Source organism: Artibeus jamaicensis, unplaced genomic scaffold (genome assembly GCF_021234435.1).
Source record: "Artibeus jamaicensis isolate MK-2021 breed Jamaican fruit bat unplaced genomic scaffold, CSHL_Jam_final contig_327, whole genome shotgun sequence".
NCBI lineage: Eukaryota > Metazoa > Chordata > Mammalia > Chiroptera > Phyllostomidae > Artibeus > Artibeus jamaicensis.
This window is the reverse complement of record NW_026521772.1, coordinates 5,619,426-5,643,602: the sequence shown is the minus strand read 5'-3', so window position 1 is coordinate 5,643,602 and position 24,177 is coordinate 5,619,426. Positions and strand designations below refer to the sequence as shown.

Below are 24,177 nucleotides of genomic sequence, written 5' to 3'. Positions count from 1 at the left end.
TTGGAGTGGGGGCTTCTTAAATGGTGTAGAGCAGGGCCCCTCACCAGAGACTGTGACCCGCGTGCCCAGAGATACCCTGGGGAGATGCCTATGGGGTGGGGGCACCTTTTTGCCTGCACCGAGAGCCACAGACAAAATACACTTTAATGCTTCTCCGAGGGCCCAGTGACCGAGATGCCTGGTTTGTCTACAAACGGCTCCATGAGTCCCACGGCTGGTGCTTGGAACCCGTGCCTTCCCTTCTCGAGTCCCACTGGCTAGAGAATGGGACTGTGAGTCACGGGGGAGCTTACCTCCGCTCCAGGAAGGGTACTTGGACGGGACCTTAGGAGGAGTTTTTCCATCCTTGGACACCTTCCCCCTGTGCTGCAGGTAATAGCGGGCTGCCCTCCAGATACAAAACCTGTGAGAAGAATGGCTTCAGGTCACAAGGAGAAAGCTACCAGCAAGGGGCCTGCAACACAGAGCACGGGGAGTCAGGGAGCCGGGGAGTCGGGGCAAGGCCAGTCCTCAAGGAGCGGGGCTTCCCACAGAGGAAAGGGGGGCCCTGCCTGGCTCCAGCAAGCGCCCGGGATGGGCAGTGCTTGGGGGCTTCCTCCTGGGCCACCAGCGATTGGGGACTATAAAGAATCTGCCGCATGCCCCCTGGTGTGCTCCCTTGAGCCCAGACTAGGAGGTCTCCAGCCAGCCCAACCAGGTGCAGCCTGAGCATCTGAGAACCAGTTGCATGAGGATTAGCATCCAGAGCCTCCCAGAAGCCTCCCTAGACAGGGATGAGTCCTGGCTGACTCCAGCCAGGGGGAGCGTATCTTTCCCAGCGGCTTCTGGTCCTCTGCAAAGTTTCAGGACGAATCGCTGTTTAGTCGTGGTTAGTAGAAGTAGAATCAAGTCCAGAATTAAGTGCTAGGTAACAATCGGTGTTTAAAAGACTCAACTGGTTACCTTAAACTTAGATTTTTGTTTAATTTCTTTCAATCCTGTATTAAATAATTTATCTTAGGGAGTTAAAACAATAAAGGTTGGTGGTTGGCACTTTTACACTTCTAGATTAAGAAAGTTAACTTATTATTATTATTTGTGGGAGAAAAAGCCCCCTCAGAACTGGAATCGCAGTAAGAATCTAAACATCCCAACTCGCCTGGCCTGGGACCCTTTCAGCCAGTTGTCCTGTGGTCACTGGACAGTGTCACCCAAGACACTGCCATTCATGTGGAAGGTGCGAGCCGGAGCCACAGCAGACCACTGGTGTCAGTGACCAACTGGGAGAACGCAGGTGAGTCTCTCAGCCCACACCTTGATGGGACAGGTTAGGAACGTGCCCTGCAGGCGTTTTCTTTGCTTCAGTTTTGGTTTTGGCCTTTGCAATTTCCTTACCGTGTTGTAGGTTTGAGTTGCTTGTTGCTTTTGCTACTTTAACATTTGGAGACAAGACAAAAATCTGAATTTCTAGCTTCTCTTGAAAACAGAAATATGTAGCAACTGGGGGTTGTGGAGTGTGGGCCTAACTGGGCAAAACTCCTCTGGCTAACTGTCCCCATGAGGGTCCTAGAACATGAGCTGTGTCAGCCAAGACAGAACTGCTCCCAAGGAGCTGTGGCCCACCGTCACCCTGGGGTGAGGAGCCTGTGCCTGACACCGACCAGCATCCTTGTTTCAAGCCAACACAGGGAGAGGTGGGAGGCAGGCACTCTGATCCCGAGTCTTCCTTGGTCTTCTGTCCTCTGAATCTGTGTTCCACGTGAGCTTGTAAGGGAGGAAGCGCAGTGAGTAGGAGAAGAATAAGCCAGCGTGGTTCCCATGAATATGGAGACTGGAAGAGAGAGCTACAGGAAGGTGGGAAAAAAGTGTTTTCCGCACCTGGTGAGGGGAGAGGAGAGTGTTACCTTTTCCAGAAGTACATAATGATGGGGAAGAGAGACATGATCGCCCCGTGGAAGATGTTCCGATCTAGATGGCCCTCTGAAATGGCACTAAGGATGGAATCCTTCTGGGCCTCTGAGATGTTCACCTGCCCACAGAGGGGGAGCCAGTCACTGGCAAGGGCTCCAGGAAAGGGCCCCACAACCTTTAAGACCACCCCCTCCCCAGATCACAGAAGCTTTTGGTGGGGCTTTAGGTAAGGATATCCGGATGACCCGGGACTTAGGAGGCGCGTGACAATTAGCTTTCAGGGCTCTTGTGGGGAAAATGCTCCTTGGTACAAAGCCAGAGAGGAGTGGAAGTCCCCCCCTTACCTTCAGCTTTGGAGGGACATCCGATTGCAGGTAGAGGTTTAAGATGATGCTAAGTTTTGCCTTCATTAGGATCACATCATTCTCGTTGTAGGCCCGGTTGATTTGCAGCACACGAGCCGAACTCACCAAATCGTTAAATCTGAAAGAGGCAGTAAAGAGGAGGTCAGCTCTTTGCTGGGAAAGCAGGGACTAATTGGCACAGCCAGGCCAGACCTGTTCCTGGCCTGATTAAGACAGGGTCAAATTATGGGTTGGCTGTGATTTCATTCATTCCATTGTAATGCATCTATTGGCAAATACTGACCAAGTGCCTACCACATGTCAGATAATATGTACCGGACATGTACCAGGAGTTCTTCATGTTTCTTCCCAGACATTTCTGCCTATTGTACTTGTTACTGTACTTTGTAATTTATGAAAACTAACAACATACAAACATGACAATAAAGGTATTTGTTGGTTCTGTGAAAACACGTTGGAATGCTTTGGAACATTTCCAAAAAGGCGAGTTGCTTTTTCAAAAACTGTTGTTACTGAGTTGGGGGGGCGGTGAGGCAATTTCAAACACTGTGAAGACAAGTATAAAAATCCAGAACGATTAAGCTGGTTTGCAGTGACCTTTAAGTTCTCTCCCCACATGAACGAGAGAAAAACCGAAATTAGAAGATAACATTATAGGGGTAACACGTTCAAGAAAAACATGTGGACCCCCAATTAGGAGAATAGCTTTGGCTTTACATCAAAAGTTTGACAGGTGAGTGAATGTACATTAGTGTGTTAACTTAAAAATATCTGTTTAATGGCAGATGCGCACACACACACACACACACACACACACACACTTGGTTATTGTAATTTCTTGCTTTAACTGAAGGATTATTAGTCCAACGGTGCTACAGAAGAGGATTTCTACTGTATGAAGAAATAAATGAGCAAGAGGGTTCCCCGTCCTGGGTGGGAGTAAGTGCGTTTTGATATTGGAATCTCCAGAACCATGAAGAAGGCTTCTGGGGCCCAGAGGACAGAACGCCGGAGCCTGATGCAGTGACAGTGTGCGGTGACCTTTCAAACACCACTGTGCCACTTCCAGGCCACCCCCGCCTTGGCCGGGAGGTACTGAGCGTGGAAAGCTGCAGAGCAACGGCAAGATGGGTGACTTACTTCTGTATTTCAGAAAAGAAATATAAATCATTCATGGCAAAGTTGACAGTGACAATCCTGTGTCCAAATATGCGGCGTTTCACAAGGGGTGTGTCTCCGTTCTCGTCCGCACTCCGGATGTTTGGGTGATGTGGGGGTGGGCGTCCTGGTGTGTCTTTGGGTAGCGGAGAGAGATCTGGGGGGCAAAGAGAGAGCAATTAGCAATCTGGCTTGACCTGGGTACTCTTACGCCTGAAGCCATCAATCTGGGCACAACTAAAAGGAAAAAAGGAAACTGTAGACCCACCTTTGGGTCCACTGAAATGGTGATTCCCTCCCAGGGGCTCAACCTTTTCCTTGGATTTGAAGGATTTCTGGAAAAGCCAGCTGCTCAGATGGTAGGACACCGTCCACACCAAGGGGAGAAACCAGCTGTGTGTTGAAATGTATCTTCCTGGTGCTTGTCTAGTAGAGACGGAAGCACGTGGTCGTTATACCAACCCCTAATGTTTCCGCAGGAGTTAACATGCAGAGGCGACCTTCAAAATAGAGTCCATGATTCTAGTGATGCCTCTCTTCAAGGTTTATCAGGGAAGTCGTTTAAAAGTGAAGTGGGAAAGCAGTGCAAAGAAAAAACCAAAACACGAAGAGGAAAGGAGTTAATTAAGACACAGAAGGTAGGAAGCTAGAGTCAGAGAGATGGGAATGAGTAAAGAAGAGCATCGAAGATTCTAGGAGGCTTGGGCTGTGTCTCAGAAAACTAAGACAGTTGTTTTAGAAAATTTCTTGACTGAGGTATATTCAGAGCAGTCCATTCGTAGGGCTTCAGGGCTGAGAAGAGAACAGTATGGGGCTGGATCTGACGAGTACACACTAGCTCACTGCCTGGCTGGGTTTAGGAAACTGTATAGTCCAGTTCTAGAATTTACTCTTCCTCCCATCAATCCTTTATTCTGGGTACCTGGGCAGGGATAATTGATGTGGGCGTGGTGCTCCCTATGGTGTGGGTGGGGTCCTTCTTGGCGGGAGGGTAAGGACAACATTCTATGAACACTGAGCACCTGCTGTGTCCTAGACTCTGTACGAGTCCTAGGGTTACAAAGCATAAGGCACCTTCCAACTACCTCACAGTCTCTATTTGTCCGTGAGACTTGAGTTTGAAGGTGAAAAAAACCCATCTGAATAACAGTGGAAATTGATATGATAGGGATTTTAGGAAAGAGGGTGCTAAACCCACCCAAGAAATCTAGACAAAGTGATATGTTTATAAATCTCTTCTGATAGGGGCAAGGGAGGCCTGATTTGTATTATTTGCCCATTTCTAGAGCAAATACTCCCACCACCATTGATTTCAATCTAGTAAATGGTTTGCCAGCTGGCTTATAAAATACCTGAATGTTTAACAATGGCCTCTCAATTGGGCTAAGGTCATCAGGGTGGACTTTTTATTTTTTTAAGAAAGACCCACTCATATGCTGGCTTCAGGAATTAGGCCCTCCCTGCTGTTATCACTGGGATCACTCATCACAATGATGCCATAACAGCAACAATGCTGGCTAACCCATTCATAGCACTTACTACTGCCAGGAGTAGTTCTAAGAGGCTTTTATATATATTAACTTGCCGAATCTTCACAATGATTCTATGGGATCAGCACAATTATTTCCAATCTATGGATGAGGAAACGAAGGCACTGAGGTACTTTCCCAAGGTCCTCCAGTTAGAAAGGGCCAGACTCACACCCAGAAAATCTGGCTCCCACAGCCATGGCTCTTATTCTCTGCCTTTCCCTCAAAGCCGGAGGTGCCTCAAGAGCAGGCCTGACGCTGCCTGTTCACTACTGTGTCACCAGCACCCTGCAAACTGCCTGCCACATCCTCAAAACGTGTGCTGAATGAGCGAGTGAGATAATTTAATAAATCTCTCCTACAACTAAACAACATAAAGATCTGCCCTGGCTGGTGTAGCTCAGTTGGTTGGAGCATCATCCCATAAACCAAAAGGTCATGGGTTCAGTCCCCAGTCAGGGCTGGTATGAAAGGCAACCAATTGATGTTTCTCCCTCCCATCCATGTTTCTCTCTCTCTCTCTCTCCCTCCTTCCCCCTCTCTTTAAAATCAATAAGCGCATCCTCAGATGAGGATTAAAAAAAGTGAGGTCTCGCATTGCTTTGGACTGGCCATTGTCCACCCTCTCTAGGCAGGCCTGGGCTTCTTTGCTGGATCCCAGGCTAATGCAGGCATGAATGAGAGTCACAGCCCTGCCGCTTGTCATCTGGGCCAGCCCTGTTGCTGAAATGTCAACAGGGAAGGGGAGGAAACAGAGACATGACTTACTTTCCTTGCTATTGTGTATTTCCAGGTAAAGAAATTCTTCAAATTCCGGTCGTATGCTGATATCAGCTATAAATCTGCGGTATTTGCAAAAGCTCTTGATAAAGCTGACCATTTTTAGCCAGCATTTCTTCTGAAGAAAGAGAGAGGGGCACGACATATTGTTTAGCACAGCTGCTGTTCACTGAGAGTCAACTACTTGCCTGAACTGGACATTCATTTCATGCAATCATCACAATACCTGCTTTAAAAGGAATATTATTTTTGCAATCCCCACCCAAAAATAGATCGATTAATTTTAGAGAGATAGGAAGGGGGAGAGGTGGGGAGAGAGAGAAAGAGAGAGAGAAACATTGATGTGAGAGAGACATTGATGGGTTGCCTTCTATACAAGCCCCTACTGGGGACTGAACTCTCAACCTAGGTACGTGCCCTGACCAGAGATTGAACCCAGAGCCTTTGGGTGTATGGGACAATGCTCCAACCAATGAAGCCACCCAGCCAGGGCTAAAAGGAATAATTTTAAGCTCCAATGTAAAGCACAGGAAACTCGGGTCAGAGAACTGCTATAATCTTCCTCAGATTAAGAGCTGCTGGGTGGAAGATGCCAGCTTCATCCAGGTGTATCTGGGGCCACAGGCAAGGCTCTTTCTACCGCAGCTCTTGACAGTGAGAATCTGAGACGCAGTGACTGGGGGGGGAGGTGTGAGAGCTACAAACAGGTAGAAATGACACACGGAGACAAGCGCGACTCACAAGGGAGAAATGGCTCAGGCAGATTTTGAAATGTTGAGGAAATAAATGAATCAAACCATTTCTAAGCAATCACAAAGGAAAAATATCAGACACACACACTCATATAGCACATGCACACATACAAATTCATTTTATGAGTTTCTCCATCCATTTCTTTATGACATGGAGTGACCCTTCTCCAGTTCATTTACCCCTTGAGAAATTGATGTTGGGAGCCAGAAAGCATCCTGTTGTTCTGGGTTAGTTGTCTCCTTCTGCAGACAGGGAACCTCAGTGGGAGCATGGCTCCTGGGGGCCAGCCAATGACAATGCAAAATCCAGTGGACTCAGGATCAGAAACCTTCCCTATGGAGCCTGGCTTCCCCCTAATTGTATAGTTTGGATCAATTTAACTGGTGTGTCCATGTCTCCACGTATAAGACAGAAACCAGAGCTGTCCCGCTTGTGGTGAGGGTTAGTGATGACGATATGTGAAAACCCTAATACAATGCTTGGCACAAAGGAGGCATGTGTACATGTTGGTTTCTTCATATCCTTTTTCTTATCTATCTAAGAGGAACAGAAAGACCTGAAGTTAAAACCACGTGTCCTGGTTCTGGGTGCAGTATTCTTTCCAGTGTCCTATTTGATCATTCCTGACACCTTGACATGGTGGGTTGATTCATGCATGGAGGACATGAAAAGAAGGAAGGCTGGAGAAGTCCATTTTTATATCTGGAATGTTGGGTCAGTTAGGCATAGGTGTTATTCTCAGACATACCTGTGTGTGATCTTTGGGGTCAGAGCTGGGCTGGAATTTTTCTGATACAAACCAACCCCATAATATATTGAGCAAGTGGTTATTTAAGAGATTATTTGACATGATCTGTATTTTTTCTCCAACCCTACAAAGACTTTCCCGAATAACAAATGCGTCTTCTCTTTCTTCCCTTTTTATCTCCTTCAGTGGGAGAAAGACTTGAGGAAAGGTGACTGATGAGTTTGGAAGAAGGAAGCAATACTTCCTGTCTGCGTCCGCCCTTTGTGTTCTCTCTCTGGGGGTTGCTCGTCTGCAGGACACATGTTAGGGCCTTGCCTTCCCCATCCAGGAAGGCGCTCACCCAGGTAAGGGGGGAATCACCTTATTCCATGATGCCATAGAGACAGGACAAATAAATTTAATTTGGGTGCAGTGAGAGCATTATCATACCCATTTGGCTTTATGGTCAATCCATGACCTTGAGTAGCTTTCAGCAACAGAATAGAATGCAATGCAATGTAATGCAATGCAATGCAATGCAATAGGATAGAAATGAATGAAATAGAAATGAAATAAAATGAAATTAAAAAACCCTAACATTTTGACCATGGGTCCTTGTGTCTGTCACAAAGAGAGAAAAGAGAGGGGCTTCCTTTAAATTCCCACTGTAACAACTTCTCTGAGACTCAGATTTCTCCTTTGTCAAATGGGGTTTTAAAAACCTACCCCAAAGGGTAGTTGTTTTAGTGATTGGAATAGCTAACAGTGAAACTCTGTTTTATGGTGGGTGACACCTAGGCAGTGACTTTCTTGTCCCCAGTGGCTCATCTTCACTGGCTTCCTCACTGACCTGGGATGCGTGTAGTTGAGCTGCTACCGGCTTTGAGAGCTTCCTATGCAAAGTTCGTACTTTGGGTTGCACTTCTTGAGGATAAGCTGGGAACAGGTCTTGGTATTCTTTAAACCTGCCAGATGGAGGCCAAGAATATCAAAGAAGGTCAAAGTCTGGCACATCAAAGTAACAGTCAAGGCAAACCTACCTCTCTCCTTGGGAGAAAGTGGAAATTGGGTAACATCGAGATACTCAAAAATACTCTTCTTACCATTTCAATGCTTTGCTAATGTCAGCCTGTCCTTCCCGATCATACTATGTTGCTCCTTGTTCAGGCAAACAAACAACAGTGTGTGTGTATGTGAGAATGTGTATGTGGCAGGTAGGTGGGTAGGAAGAGGGTTCAGGATGTGCTTGGTTCTTCTTTTGTAGGGAGGCTCTGACAACAAACTCCGGGAGTGGATTATGAGACTCCTTGAGTCACGTGGCTCTGAGGAACCAATGAGCAGCTCTGGAAAGGCTCACTGCCTTCACCAGGCAATACTCACCACTTTTCTTCCAGAGATTTCATGACATAGTCCTGGAGCGCTAACAACGGGATTGTGCTAACACGACGCATCTGAGCGATTTCTCTGACTATGGGCGCATCACACTGCAGCATTTCTTCTAGAAAATGATGGGGGCAGGCGAAGGGGGTGATGGAGACAGAGAGACAGAGAGGAAAGCCATCATTTCCTTGTCTACCATTTCCAAGGTAGCTGGTGTTTTTTTCATCTTGGAGTCTTATAGGTCCTTATTTGCAATCTGGTTGGACTCTGAGCTCTCCACAGTTTGTTTGAAAATCTCAAGTGCATCTTTGGAATGTTATGTGCCAGTGTATTTGCAGAGCAAATACTGTCCCACCCACTCAAATGTCGGATGTGTGCGCAAGAGAAATACATGTTTAAAAAACTCATTTCAGCAGCTAGTTTGAAGTTTTGGGTTTAGGAAGAGAGCAGAAGAATAAAAGATTAAAGTTAACTGCTGGGGCAGATGGGATTTCCAAGCTTACACATACATATTGTAAGGGTAAGAGGGTTTTTGTTCAAAGACTAAGGTGTTCATCAGTAAGAGTTGACAGCTTACCAAGGACAGTATCTGCTTTCTCTTCTTTCTCTTCCAGTTCATCAGAACAATGCACAGAACTTGAGATCCCAAGACTTGACTGGTATTTTTTACAAGATTTGCCCATTTTACCTCTTTTTCTATTTTTTAAAATTTGTATTTTTTTTAAAAAATTATTCATTTATCTTTAGGGTGAAGGGGAGGAGAGAGGGAGAGAAATACCAATGTATGGTTGCCTCTCCTGTGTCCCCTCCTGGGAACTGGCCTGTAACCCAGGCATGTGCCCTGACTGGGAATTGAACTGCGATCATATGGTTTGCAGGCCCGCACTCAATCCACTGAGCTATACCAGCCAGGGCTCTTTTTTCATTTTTATAAAGTCTATAACCTTATCTTGGTTTAAGCACAAGCAACACACACACTCACAAACACCATCTGCTTATCTGTGTCAAAATAGGAGGCTTTATCTTTATCACTTTGCTAGAGATTTGTTTACCTCCAAGGTGGGATCAAGGTCACCCCCTTTCATTTGTCTCCAGACTCAGAGGTCAGTACTTCACATGCAATTTCTGCTTCCGGACAGATGAATTTACATAGGTCAGATTTACCCTCCCTCCCCAGGCAAGAAAACGACACAAAATTTCTGAGGATTTTCAGAAAGTCAGTTCTGCTTCCTGGCACAGCTATCTTTATAGCTGTGAGGCTATCTTTATAGCCTATGAGTGGTGGACACCCCTGTATTGCATACAGAAAGCTCTCACTTTTGGATCTAACTCCAGTCCACTGGATTTGAAGGTCAAACAACTTGAGTCTGAATTTAAGTTCCACCAGTTGGATAAGTTAGCCTCTCTGTTTCATTTTCCTCATTAGTCAAGAAGAGCAATCTATCCCTACTTTATAGAGATTAAATAGAGTCCTATTTTCAGGGTTGAATATAATCAAATGAGAGTACGTATTTCATATATAAGAGCAAGTGTCTTGCACTTGGCTTCTCTTACTAGTAATATACTTGGGATTTATTATTGTTCTCTGCTTTCACGGTCCCTCTGTCTCCCTCTGTCTCTGTGCGGCTGCTCCCTTGTTAGGCTCTCTCAGGGGACTCACTTAAGACGGCTCTTTTCCAGACTCTTCTAAGGTACTAAAGGGAGAAGCAAGCAGTATCAAGAAAAAAGGCTGCATACCAGGAGGGAGTTTGCCATAAAAGAAAGTCTTCATTATATTTTCAGTGAGGGATCTGCAAATCGTTTCATCTGCCTCAATACTCAACTTCTGGACAGCTACCAGGAACTGCAGTGCGCTTTCGGCCTTCCGTTCTCTGAGGAACTCGGCGAAGAACTCCAGCTGCTGTGGGTTGAGGAGGACTTCGGTCAGGTTTCTGGAAAACATGAAAGCATCGTGGGTAGAGAGAATGGGATGGTGACTCTGGATTCTGCTCTAGTTAGGGAGTGAGCCTTCTCCCAGGCCGTGGGGCCTTTCACCATGGGTGTGGATCAGGGGGAATGAATTCGTTACCCTGTTTCTTTGGAGATAAACTTTTACGTACACATCCTAAGGTTGTTCCAATCATTTGACAACCCCAATGGAAGAGGAGGAGAGGTATTTTAAAGCAAAGAATTGTTTTTCTAGGAAACCCTCTTTCTACATTATGGATTTAAAACCACCCCTAATGGGAAGTCACTTCAAGTGAGGCGGAGCATGAGTAACCTGCGGTTATTGATCAGTACTTCTAAATTTCCTCTGCTGATTTCTTTTTTCAGGATTTCTTAAATATAGGTAACCCCACCCTCCATCCTTATGATTTCCCCCACCTCGGGTAATCTGCCTCCTCCTTGATTTCAATTTTTATTGATTTGAAGAAGTGGATTTAATTATCATCGATAATGGTGGAACTATGAAACTTTCACAGGAGCTCCTTTGTGTCATGGCTGTTTTTTAAACTTCGCCGCACCCCTGCGAGTCGTTCATCTTGTTCTTCCTCCTTTATATTCCCAATTCATTAAGTACGATGTCAGCCATGAGTTCATTGGATGTTCATTACCAGATGGAGACCGTTCCCTCCTATTCCAGTTGTACTGAAAACATTTTTATCATAAATGGAACCTGGATTTGTACTGAGATACTCATGTGGAGGTCTCCCCTTATTTATTAATATGGTACATTATATCAATTGGTTTTTGGTATTAAATCAACCTTGCATCCTGGGATAAATCCCACCTGGACATGCTGTATATTCCTATTTGCATGCTGCTGAATTTGGTTTGCTAATGTTTTATTCAGGAGATACACGCACATGCACACACACACATACACATGTATATATATATATATATATATATATATATATATATATATATATATATATTGCTTCTCTCAACTATTCTTTTATTTCTTTTAATTCCAAGATATTTTAATTTTTTATTAATTTTTAGTTGTTGTTCAAGTACAGTTGTCTCCACTTCCCTCCTACCACTCCCCCCTACCCCAGCTATCCCTACCTCCCTCTCTTGGTCCCACCCCACCCTGGTTTTGTCCCTGTGTCCCTCCTAGTTGTTCCTGAAAGCCCCTCCCCTCTCCCCCTTCCCCCCATTATCCCCTCCCACCTCCTCTCTAGTTACTGTCAGTTTGTTCTTAATTTCACTGTCTCTGGTTATATTTTGCTTGCTTGTTTGTTTTGTTGATTAGGCTCCACTTATAGGTGAGATCATATGGTATTTGTCTTTTACCGCCTACTCGTAGAAGAAAAAGAGGATTTGTTGTCCCCTAGGAATGTTAATAGTCACTGAAAACATTCTTCTGGGAACTTTATGCAGATATTCTGCCAGTGACTTCTGACTACCAAATTTGTGTGTGCAAATACATCTTTATCCTCTATGAGCGAACTTTCCATACAGCTAGTTATTATGAGATAATTACTGAATTAACAAAAAAGAATGACTGAATGAATGGCATGGCTTACCAGAAAATTATAGTCAAGAAGGTAGAAAATATACCTAAAAAAATAAAGAGCAGTACCAGACAGTCCGTGATAAGTGCTTGGGGCTGTATTTTACGGATCAAGTGTTTCAGAGGAGAGGGCAGTCACACATTTGGAGGGCCCTTTGTGGAGAGGGGACATCTGTGCTGAGGCAAGTGGAATAAAGGGGAGTGGGCACTTCTGACACAAGGGGCCACAGCGTCCTTGCCTAGTAGGGTAACCTCACTGGAGGCCAACTCTTGGATTGATGAAAGGGGCAGAGACACGCAGCAGGAACCAGTTAGGAGGACTGTGTACAGGAGAACCCAATCCAGAAAACACAAATACTCAAGGATCCATGCACACAGACGTTCATTACAGCACTATTGATAGCAATGAAAAACTGAAGATAATGTCAATGTCCATGAAAAACGTACTTAAATAAGTCATGCTACATCCATGCTACGGAAGAAGGGAGACCTACACATACGGACATGAAAGGATGTCCATGATAGTTTGTGGCAGACTCTGGCCAGTAGTGTCCATGATAGTTTGTGGCAGACTCTGGCCATCAGAGTCTGCCTGTTGTGACTGAAAACGAGAACAAAGGCACAGGCTACAGCCGTCCTGTGAAGAAAAAGGGGACGGCGTGGCCACTCTCTCAAGGGGAGAGCACCCTGCCCCTTGCCTAGATATGCTTTTATTGTTTTTCTCTAGTTTTACATCAAAGAAGGATTTATTATCTATTACATAGAATATTGTTGTCTACATTTTAGGTACAATCAAGGAAATGAAAATAACAAATGCAGAAGGAAAAGGCAGTGAGCTGATTAGCTCCGTCCTCGGGGAAATTTACATAGGCTTTGGAAATTACCTTGAAGATAGGCAACACACTTCTACTGTTTCGGACCAGGGTGAGGGAGTTTCAGCAAGAGCCAGCCATAACGGTCTGTACGCATTTTCTAGGCCTGATTCCCATGGGAAAACTCGGTTTGAAGGTCTGGCTCCTGCCCACCACCTCGCTTCTGTAGATTTTCCATACGGAGCTGAGTCACATTTGCCAGACCAAATCAAAACTGGTCCCCTAAAATAGTTTATGTTCAAAAAGTTGCTGGATAATATATATTGCATGGTGCCAGGGGCAGAAAATAAAAAATGATTAAAAACACCTTATAAGTATGCTGGTGCCTATAGGTGGGATATATGGAAAAGAGTCTAGAAACCAACACACAGAAAAATAAGTTTCCGCAGAACTCCAGGACTGTGCCTGGTGATGCCGCTGCAGCCGGATCTTACATCTTACCTTGGTCTTAGCGATGGCTTCCTCACAAAGCCGGTCTTCTTCAAGAAGGAGATTTTCCTTTGTGTGGGTAAACGCATTCTTGGTTTTCTGAAAATGTGCACTGAAAGATCTAATAAAAAGTCACAAAGTTTGGCAACACCCCAGACATTGCAGAGAAGAAGGAGGGACAAAGTAGCGAGGACATTTCCCAGACACTGAGTGGAAAAGCCAAGTCCGCACCGTTGCTGCCCTCTCAGGCCACCGGTGCAAGGGATGCATAGGCCATTTGTGCACGAGAGACTTAGGGATGATTTTACCCTGAAGCTAGTATTCATCTGAGTTATGTTCTTTAAGTCTGTTGGCTATCAGGCCTAGGGCTCACCTTCCTCAGAAGACTGCTGAGACCTAGTACATCACGCTTCTCCTTATTTGAACACCAAATGCACCGCACCCCCAATCAGCCATTTTGACCAGACCAAACTCCACATGAAGGTCTTTCCGGGCACCTCTGCTACCCCATCCTAAACCCTGTGGTTGGCAAAGGCTCACAGATTCTTACCGGACCTCTTCGCTAAGAGTCTCCCTGTCCCCACCTTCTTGCTGTAACAGAAACCATTCCCTTTCCTGAGGACACTGCTTCCACAGCGAGCTTCTCAAGCGGCCCCTGTCACACCACACACAACCTGGGCTGGGTGTCTGGTCCCCTACTGCCTTGTAGAAACCATCCTTTTCAAACATATGTTAAAACATTACTATTGAGGAATGACAGACTGCAAGAATTTTAGTATTTGAAGAGCCCTCGGAGGTGGTTAGTCCTGTAGAAAAAAAAATCAGCTTTTTCAAGGGCAGGGATAGTATATTACTTATCTCACCCCCTCCAGAAATTAGAACATGGCCTGGTTACCATCAACCCTTTACACCATTTGTTAAACAGAACCTACCCCCCTATAGGACACTGTCGTGTGGTTGGTACTACTTTCAGTGACAGCTTACGAAAGGACTGAACACAACTGAAATACATGCAGGATTTAATATGCAATTGAGTAGGTGAAAAAGTAAAATCCAGACTATGGGAGACCAGGTATTGGGAAAAAAGTCAAAAGAAACCCAAGAAACCTCTCAATAAAAGATACCTAGAAATGCTGGATAAAAAATAATGCACTTTTAAACTCATAAGTAAGTTTGTAAGAAATTAATACAAAACCAAACAAAAACTCTGAGATGAGAAGCAAAGAGAAGGTTACACCAGAAGGGCGAGCTGCCCCCAATACTTCAGCTGCCCTACAGCATCTGCAGTGTTAAAGCCACCACTGGACAGAAGACAAAGCCATGGGCCTTTAGAAAATGGGCAAAAAAAACCCTCTTTTGTTGCTGCTTTTACTTTCAATGCATTGGGCAATTATGACAATTGCTACTGAGAAATATAGCAAAGCTTTTTGGCAGACTTTCAGGATGGAAGATGGCAAAACCTACAAAGCATCAAAGGAGAGGAAGCCCTGAAAAGCACCCCAGGCTTTTAATTGGGACCCCCCAAAGTAAGGAAAGACAGAACTAGCTCATGCATCAAAAGGAATGCAAGTTAGCTCTGGACCAGCTCTAGCCCTAAATGGATTAAGGTTATCTGGATGTGCTGGTTCAGTGTGTGTCTAAACCAAAAGCAACCCTCTCTAGAGGAAAATAACATCACCCAGAGCCTCAAATTATCTCTACAAATTTGTACCAACAATGTTTGCAAATAAAGTAGAAATAATAAGGTATTTAAAAAAGACAACCAGCTCTAGCTGCTGTGGCTCAGTGGTTGAGCGCTGGCCTGAGAACCAAAGGGTCAGTGGTTCAATTCCCAGTCAGGGCACATGCCTAGGTTGCAGGCCAGGTCCCCAGTAGGGGGTGCACAAGAGGCAACCACACATTAATGTTTCTCTCCTTCTCTTTCTCCCTCTTTCCCCTCTCTCTAAAAGTAAATACACAAAATCTTTAAAAAATAAAAAATAAAAATAAAAAGATGTCCAAAACCAAGGAGAAAACATGATATTTGAAATAGACATGGGAAATCCAAATATAAACTTTAAAATTACTATTGTTAATTTGGATGAACTAATTAAAAGAGAAAATGTCAACATAGGCTGAATATTACAAGAAGAAAAAACAGACATTCTAAAAATAAAAAGTTTAATGACTGAAATGTAGAAAATTAAGAATTAATAAATGAGTAGAATGACAAATTATAGATAGCTGAAGTAAGAACTGTTGAAGTAGGGGTAAGAGCGAAAGAAAATATCCAGATTGAAACATACAGAGAATAATATGGAAAATACAGAATAAAGCATATGGGACACAAGGGCGTGTGGCTGAAATGTCAAAAATATGTGTAGTAAGATCATCATCAGAAGAAACTAGAATGAAGCAGGACAAATATTTGAAGAGATAATAACTGACATTTTCCTAAAACCGGCAAAGGACATCAAGTCCTTTTCTGAAACAAAGGGCATTGCCTGGCCCAAGGTTACATCCTCCCTGGGGGCAGCCACATGCCGTATGAGTCAGTGTGGATGTACAAAGGGCCCTTGACTCAGTGAGGGACAACTCTGAAGGGTCACCTGGCTTTCAAGCCTCCTAGGGGATCGGCTGAGGCTCAGGGCCACTGCCTGGCAGTTCAGCATTCAGCCCTGCCCAGCAGTGCCTTCCCTGTTCCCTTACAGGAGCCACCTCTAAACACACCCCAACCAACCTCCTTCCACACATCTGACTCCAGGGGTCGTCGCAGAGGACACATCTGCCTCATTTAACCCCCCAGAGTAACACCCAGGCAAGGAGGTGGGAATAAACAATTTTCACCTTCATTCATTTATAATTTCCTCCCATTTTCATGATGCCCTTCTGTGGTTTTGTAGGAGGGGAAAAAATAATGATGACAAAGTCTGACCACCCCACATTTCAAGCAAAGCATGGTTCCTCTTTTGGCCTGTGGCCTATTGAGAATCTTTTTTATCTGGCTGTCTCAAATCTAACTGAGTTTTACACACTTACCTATCTCAGGTGCTTTTTCACAATATATTTTGTAGTCCTCGCTGATCTTCTCTATGGCCACCTTTGGATACTTGTAGCAGAGCTCCTCAAAGGACATTTTCTCTATGTCTACCAAGTAGAGAAAAACAGGGGACAGTCCAGTGGACCACTCTGGGTTCAAAGATTCATACGCTGCTGTTGAAGGTGTTGCCTTAAAATGTCATTCATTCAAGTACGGCAATAGTGCTTTATAGGAATGTTCACGCACAAGGAAACACAAGTTCCCTCGGCCAGGAAATACAGCCTCCCCTCCCTTCCAGGATGGGAGGGTTCTGTCCTCAGAGATGCCTGACCCATGGAGATTTTCTGCCTTGTGACACACACGTGTTCTGGAACTCTCCAGGGTAGTCTAGTGCTTTCTGACTTATACTGGTGGAGTCCAGAAGGAATCCTAGGGGGGCTCACAAGTGCCAATTGCCCTTAAGTCAAATGCCATCATCATCACTATCACCTCTGGGCCAGGGGTCCTGGCTGGAAGTTGTAAGAGAAGTGTGCTGTCTTTGCAAGGGATCCAGGTCTCTAGTTCTCCCACGCTGAGCAAGCTCGGGTGCCCCTTTCACCTCTCTGGCACTCCTGTTCTCCACAGGAAAGCTGAGCGCATTCTAGTTCTGGTGCTCTGGACGCAGCCCGAGTGGAGGCGTCTACCTACCTGGCAGCCGGGGCCCCAGGATAATGCACAGGAGGCCCTGAGCGGGTCAGGTTGTGTTCCAGACAGCAGTGGTGGGTGAAGTAATCACGTGTGCTGGGGGGAGGGGCATGTCCAGGGAGGGTGGTTCCCATTCTCCCCAGCCATTCCCGACACTCCACGGCCACTAAGAAAATGCCTGTCGCTGCGTATATGTGGTGAAATTTACCAGCTACCCTTTCTTCCACTTCTCTCCTGATTTCTGGGAAAGGTTCTGGAGTGTTCAGGATTTGGACAGAAGGGGAAACCCTAAGGTAAAACAGGAGGCCTGTGCATTGCAGATTTAAATAACTCATGTTCAAGCATGGCTCCAAGGGGCACGTATCCAATGCGTCTTGTTTTGTACCTGGGGTGCGCTGTGCAATGTAAGGATTTCAAGAGTTGAATGTTACATTTATCCTGAATTTCTCAAACTTTGAGAAATACCCCACGACTCTGACTGCCTCAGCATAGAAAATTAAAGCCATTTGTTTGATTTGAGTAATGATGGCTGACATTTATTGGACTTGAACTATTGCCAAACTTTGTGCTGACATGACAGCTTTCACAGGTGACCGAAGACCATCTTCACAACAAACCTGTTATTATTCCCAGTTGACAGATGAGAAAACTGGGGCTTAAAGAGAAGTTAAGTCCTTGCTCAAGTTTACAGAGTTCAGGCTCAGACGTGACCCCGGACCTGTTAGAGAGCTGAGCCTGGTGCTCCATGTGTCGGACTGTACTTGGGGAGGGTCGCTTAGCCTCTGTGCCTCGGGCACTCGGTACTCACCTTAGGTTATTTTGCAGAGCAAATGAGGTCATCTTTGCCCTGCCCAGTGCTGACACGCAGCACATGATCAGTAAGTGCTACATATCAATATTTCCCAGTTGCCTACATGTAATGGCCAAAAGAAAAAAAAAACTGTGGTGACTGCCCTCACCTGCCAGAAACACTGGAGGCTGCAGCTCCACCTGGAGAGACCCGCCTTGCCTCAGGTCCTCGGAAGCCAGTTTGGGCCACTGCAGAGAGTCCATCTCTTCCATGTTAGCCAAGCCCTGGCTTAACGCCAGGGATTCCTCAAACCGCTTATAAAGAAGGATGTTCTCCTTTTTGCTTATGGATTCTCTTTTATGCCACTTGGGGCTGATGTACTTGGCCTGAGTCTGAGAGAAAGCAGGTGAGGGACAGACAACGTTTGCTATAGGAACTAGACGAGGAGCAAGATTTTTTGAACAGCCGGGTCCTCCTGTGTCTCCCTGTCGCTCGGACTTAGGCTGAAGGTTTTCAGTTTGATCAGAACCAAACTGATCTCTGGCACGCCAACTCCCTCTCTTTTCTCATCAAACCCACTTTCTGGAAGGGGGAGATTCTAGGTGAAGGTGACTTCTTCGAAGTCAGCTTCTGCACTTGAGTCTTTTTCCTTGAGAGGCTTATGTTCATTCAGAACATCAGGGATCATGTCAACCCCCAGCTGCCTCAAGGGGGAAAAACAGACTTTCATCAACTTTCACAAATAAAGCTTCTAAAAGAGCAGTTCCTCTCTCCTCTGCCCTCCACCTCCTGATGCCTCCCCAACTCCAAGCCCCTCCTACTGAGAAAGTAAGGAACCAGCGGTCCTCTTCGTCCAGGAATTCATTGTAGCAGCAGCTGAGCATCTGAAACCCAAACATGACAGAGAGTCAGGAGACGGTGCTCAGCTTGCGGCATCACCCCCACCGGTGTGTCCGTGCGAGAGAACAGGCTGCCACACCTGGACTCTCCAACTTGGGGACACAGTGGAACAGCAACCATTAGTCATGACCCATCGGGGGACAGTCCTTTGCCTTCCTAAATATGGCAGCCCACACAGCCTCTCTCTGAATCTCGGAGGATAGTAACCAACATTCACTTAATAAGAGGCACAACAAATTGTTTACCAGGGAATGATTTGACGCCTGGTGTATCTTCGTATCTTTCCAAAGTACTAGCTCATTTGATTCACAAAATGGTCTTGAAGACCAATCATCTCCTTTTGGAGTGTCTGCTTTTAATATTTTCCACTTGAAGACTTTAGCCACTTGTGAAGAAGATTTCTTTACGTTGAAATAAGCAAACAAAGAAAACCCAGCAACAATAACATGGGAAATCTATGAGCTAGTGCTTAGCTGGGCTTGTACAGCTACACTCCCACAGTCATTCACCTGTGTATTTGACAAATATTTTCTAAGTGCCTCCCACCTGCCGGACCCTGTGCCATTGCTGGGAACATACAGGTCAATATGCTACGAGCCTGGCTCTCAAGCTCACCTTCTAGCATGATGAGCGCCAGTGTGACACATGCCACCACAGAGGTGTGAGTCCTTAGGGAGCAGGGAGGAGGGAACATTTCTTTCACAAAGGGCAGGGGGCCTCTGGGCTTGCAGTGCTGAAGAATTGTGCACAGGAGAGCTTGGACTGTGGATCCACCGGATGGACCTGGTCCTACCCCACCCAGATGGGCAACCCTGGGTAATTATGGTCTACTGGAAACTGTGCTGGACTGAGATCCAAGAACTCCTGGGTTCTAACCCTGATTCCTCCACTAATCTGCTGTGTCTCTTGGGCTAATCCACTTACCCTGAGTCTCATTTTCCTCCTTGTACAAGTGACAACACTATCCTGTCTGCCGCACAGCGGTGTGAGAAAGCCTCAAAGAGGTAATGTGCTTTACAAGGTAAATACATTACAATGCACTAAATAATTTGCTATTTTTATCCACTTGCTCCCCCTCCCCTCCCAGATCTACTCTCTACCCTTCTCCACCTGGCGTGAGCCTTGGGAAATTAAACTGTACGGACCACATCCACAGGCTCCCTGACCTCTGGTTGGGTTCATCTAGCCCGGAGTCCTGACAGGATATGGGAAAGCAGGAGCACAGTGAGCATGGGGTGTTGATTCCCCCTCATCCCTCCTAGTCACTGCAGACTGGCTGCACCCTCCATGACAATCACAGCGCCTGCTGGGCATTCCATTCCATTTGCTCTTTCTCTCCTGGTTCTGGTAACTACTCCCTCTCTTCCACTCTTCAGGCCCAGGAGTGACAAAGGTGACCCACCCTTCTGGCCCTGGGTCTCTCGCTATCCTTGGTGGTTTACCTACCCTCATGCCTGCTCCCTGCTAATCAGTCCCTTTTATTGGCTTATTTGCTTCCCGACTGACTCTGCCATTTGTTTTTTGCCAAGATCTTGACCACAGAATAGTTCAGCAATGGGCCTTACTTCCTGTGAGTTTTCAGGATGGTCTCCTGCTTTTATCTAAGGTTTCGGGATTGGCCATTGCTTTGATGGCTAGTCTAGGAAAGGAAGACCCCACATTTTGATGCATGATGTTCAGACCAGTTATTAAAACTTCCCCCAGTGACACACTCTGAGGTTCATGGTTTGAGGAGACTCCACATAAGGGGGAATTGGAGAAGGAATAATAGGTGGATATTGACCACTCCCCCACCTCCATTCTACTTTGGAGTTTTGGCTGGTTCTTGCAAATTTGTACAGCCTACTCCTCAAAGGTTAACCAACTCTTTAATAGGTGAAGGGTTATGTGGGTACTTATGTCATTAACTTAGTATAGGGAACCAGGTAGGATTTTAGGTCAATTGACCTAATCTTCCAGATACCGACCCATCACTGTGAAGTGTGACCGACCTGGCAGATCTCCTCCTGGGCTCTGAGTATCCAGGGGTTCATATCCCCAGAAGGGAGCAGCTCCTTCAGGCCTTTGATGGTTTGGGATTTGAGCGGTAGGCATGGACCAATCTGTTCATTCAGATACAGCTCACAGATTCGGTTGCCCAGCATGTGCCAAAAGAAGGAATTCCCAGTCTTCCTGTTCGTCATCTGGACACTGAGGAAATGGTGCAGGTCGTGCCAGAGGTCCAGGAGCCGGAGCTCTACTTTCAAATTCAGCTTCTTCAGGTGGTTCCGGAAGGGGCCCCCTGCACAGGCGTCAGCACACAAGGCCCAGTGGGTGTACCCCAAGGAGAGTCTTTGCTTGATGGCCTTCTTGATTGTTACCCGGGGGTAGTGACTGATGATGGGGGTGAGAGTCCTCAGGGGGGCAGAGAACTTTGTCTCAAAGAGGCCCTCCATGTGGGGGCGGCTCTTGGCTACCTTCTTTGCCTTGGACTTCCTGGCATAGAGAATATCTTTTTCTAGGGACCTGGTTACTCTCTCTGTCGAAGAGGTCTTTTTCAGGGAAGGCGTGTGTATAACCATCTCCTCCTGAGGGCAGACCTCCTGGGAGAACATACAGTCGGTGTCTGGCTTGGTATCCAATTCTAGAGACCAAGAGGCATGACCTATCAACCGCCACATCTTCCGTTTGGTCTTCCTGCTTGAGTATCGCTTCTGGGGGTGGTGGGAGTTCTTGATTCTCATGTTCACAGGGAGCTCTCCTTCATGGGTGAAGCAAATACTGCACAGGCGAGTCTCATATTCTTGCATCAGTCCCTGGCACGACTCCTCCTTAGCTATGATGGTCTTGGCATGGGTGTAAAAGTTGGGAAGCCAATAGCTCTGGATTTTGAACAGGGCCACTTTCTGCATGTTGCTCAAGATCTCCCTCCTGGTGGTCGACTGGCTGGGATGCCAGATGGAGAGGTTCAGGAAGGGCTCTGGAAAGAAGACAGAGAGAAAATGATCTGGCAATGGTGAGATTAAAAAATTTTTTTCAACGTTTTATTTTTGGGGGGTGTGTATAGAATTTCATTTGTCTGTCTTGCAATCCACAGGTGGGAACAGGCCAAATACAGGGTGGATATGTGTTTAGAGTTTGCTCAGCACAGCGACCCCTTTCTCTGATTACCTTCCTTCTTTCCCCAATAAAGAAGTCATTCTATGGGATTCATTAGGTTACTTTTTAGACAATTTCATGTTATTATAAAGAAAAGCAAAAGTCACATGAAAACATGTTTAAGAATGAGAGACGTACCTCTGAATGGGATTTCTCAGGTTCACATCTGACAGGAGAAAAGTCTTTGGACTGTATATTTTGAAAAAAGCCCTTTACTAGCCCTGATTTTCATTGCCATCAATTCTCAATGATCTCTACGAACAGAGAGTAGTGTGACTAATCCCAAACAGCAAATCTTCTGGAATACATTTGTGTTTGGGTTAGCAATGGCTCCTCACTAAATAATACATACATACATACATACATACAACGGATGCATCTGAAGGTCTAGAGAAGAGGCTGGCAGACTTTTTCTGTGAAGGACCAGCTACTAAATAGCTTAGGTTTTGTGGGCCACCTAGAGTCTCTATTGCACACTTGTCTTCTTTAACCCTTTAAAAATATGAAAACATTCTTAGCTCAAAGGACATGTGTACTTCATTTGGCCTGTGAGCTGTAGTCTGTTCTAGAGAATCCCAATTAAAGAAAAGAAGACAAGTGCTGCAGGCTCAGAAGGTGGAGGAGCTGTTCAGTTACCTGGTTCCAATTTCTCTTCACTCCATGCAACCAACTGTCCCTGGCAAGTACCATCTCAGGAAGAGGCCCACACCAGCCTCAGGACAACTGGTCTCTCTCATTCTGCTCCCCTCCCCCCAGTGAAGGGTTGGGATTCCCACTGTGGGCCCTGATACACAGAAGGTGGAGAGGGTAGCAGCCTGCAAAGCAGGAGACTGAGGGTTATCAGACAACAGATGGAGTTTTGAGTTCCATCTCCCAGGGATTTCACTTCAGATACGCTTCCGAGTTCTTACTGATGTTCATGTTGCAGAGAGTCACTACCCGTGAGCCCTCCTTAAGATGGGTGGCCCTCAGCACAAGGAGGAGAGATAGGTAGTAGTCTCTCAATTCCAGGTCCATCTCATCTATGCTCAGGATCTTCTCAGCAAGGATCCAGAAATCCACCAGCTCTTCACCTACAGAGCAGACAAGGGAGACACAGAGCTGCACCCCAATCCTGTCCCTTCGGAGCTTACATCTGGATGTAGTAGCTGATACCCCCACCCCCAGCCTGCTCTACTGCTTCCAACATCACCATTAGCCACTCCTGTGGGTTCAAGCACCATCTCCAGAAATGTCCTAATATGGGGGCAGATGAGAGTCATGGGGAGAAGGAACTTAATGGATAGGGATCTTTTGTGACATTTTTATTGTTAGAAAGACTTTCACTTTAGGGAAATCTACAGGATGGACCATAAGACATCTGAGTCTGATTCCAAAAATAAAGATCAGAGGGAAAAGAACATTTCCTGGATGACAGACGCAGAGTAGCCAGCAGGAGGACCCTGGAGCCAAAAGGTGCTGAAGGCTACATTCCCTGCTTCATGACTTTGCCAGAGCTGAAGTTGCTGTGACAGACTGAATAATAGGCTGCCTACTTCTTTCCTCCCTCTTACCTGGAGATCCAAGATTCTACCCTTTAACTAGAGCTTGTCCTTGGGTAAAACTTAATGTCACTGAACTGAGTGTCAGCCAGGGCAGCCTGGGCCCCATAGGCAGAAGACAGTGCATCCCAACACTTTTGCTCCACGGGGTTTATTTATTTGCTTGCTCCTTGTCTGCCTCCCCACCATTGTGGCAGCTTTAGGAAAGAAATTTGTGGCTCTTGTTCACCTCGGTACCCCAACTACCAGCACAGTGGCTGCCATACAGTGGTGCTCAGTACCATTGTTGAATGAATGATTGAATGAATGAAAGGAACTCTGATTGCATTTGCCTCAAACTAAACTATGGATCCCAATTTTTAAAGACTTTATGCTCATACTGAAGTTTTTATATTCCCCATAGACATACGTAGCTGTCAGTAAGGGCTCTAGGGCTCCCTGGAACCTGTTAAGAACTTGCAAAGGCCCCGGGAAGAACTGCAAGAACCCACCTGCACTGCCCTTGAGGTAGGTACAGAAGCGCCACATCCCTCTGACCCCGCCAATGCATTTCTGGAGTAGCCACTGGTCTGCTCCTTTCCACCTCATCATGTGGGCTGCCAGGAGAAATTCATGGTGAGAGAGACTGAGTGACCTCTGACCCCGGCCCCTCTTCCAGCCACGAGCATGGTCAGACCCCCACTTGCTCAGTATGACTGAGAAGAAATGGTGGGCAGATAGATG

General features: G+C 46.0%; 1 protein-coding gene across 1 annotated transcript in view; it reads right to left on the bottom strand.

The window, feature by feature from the left end:
* RGSL1 (regulator of G protein signaling like 1) overlaps positions 1-24,177 on the bottom strand; it is a 65,051-nt gene that overhangs the window by 8,371 nt on the left and 32,503 nt on the right. Inside the window, exons 6-20 of the mRNA XM_053663713.1 lie at positions 23,946-24,050; positions 22,825-22,986; positions 20,767-21,734; positions 18,697-18,759; positions 18,045-18,267; positions 16,401-16,508; positions 13,395-13,503; positions 10,320-10,513; positions 8,583-8,700; positions 8,053-8,167; positions 5,711-5,840; positions 3,396-3,570; positions 2,235-2,373; positions 1,884-2,008; positions 294-403 (exon numbers count right to left, since the gene is read on the bottom strand). Of these exons, the coding sequence (XP_053519688.1) occupies positions 294-403; positions 1,884-2,008; positions 2,235-2,373; positions 3,396-3,570; positions 5,711-5,840; positions 8,053-8,167; positions 8,583-8,700; positions 10,320-10,513; positions 13,395-13,503; positions 16,401-16,508; positions 18,045-18,267; positions 18,697-18,759; positions 20,767-21,734; positions 22,825-22,986; positions 23,946-24,050 (2,844 nt within the window). The remainder of the gene's footprint in view (positions 1-293; positions 404-1,883; positions 2,009-2,234; positions 2,374-3,395; positions 3,571-5,710; positions 5,841-8,052; positions 8,168-8,582; positions 8,701-10,319; positions 10,514-13,394; positions 13,504-16,400; positions 16,509-18,044; positions 18,268-18,696; positions 18,760-20,766; positions 21,735-22,824; positions 22,987-23,945; positions 24,051-24,177) is intronic.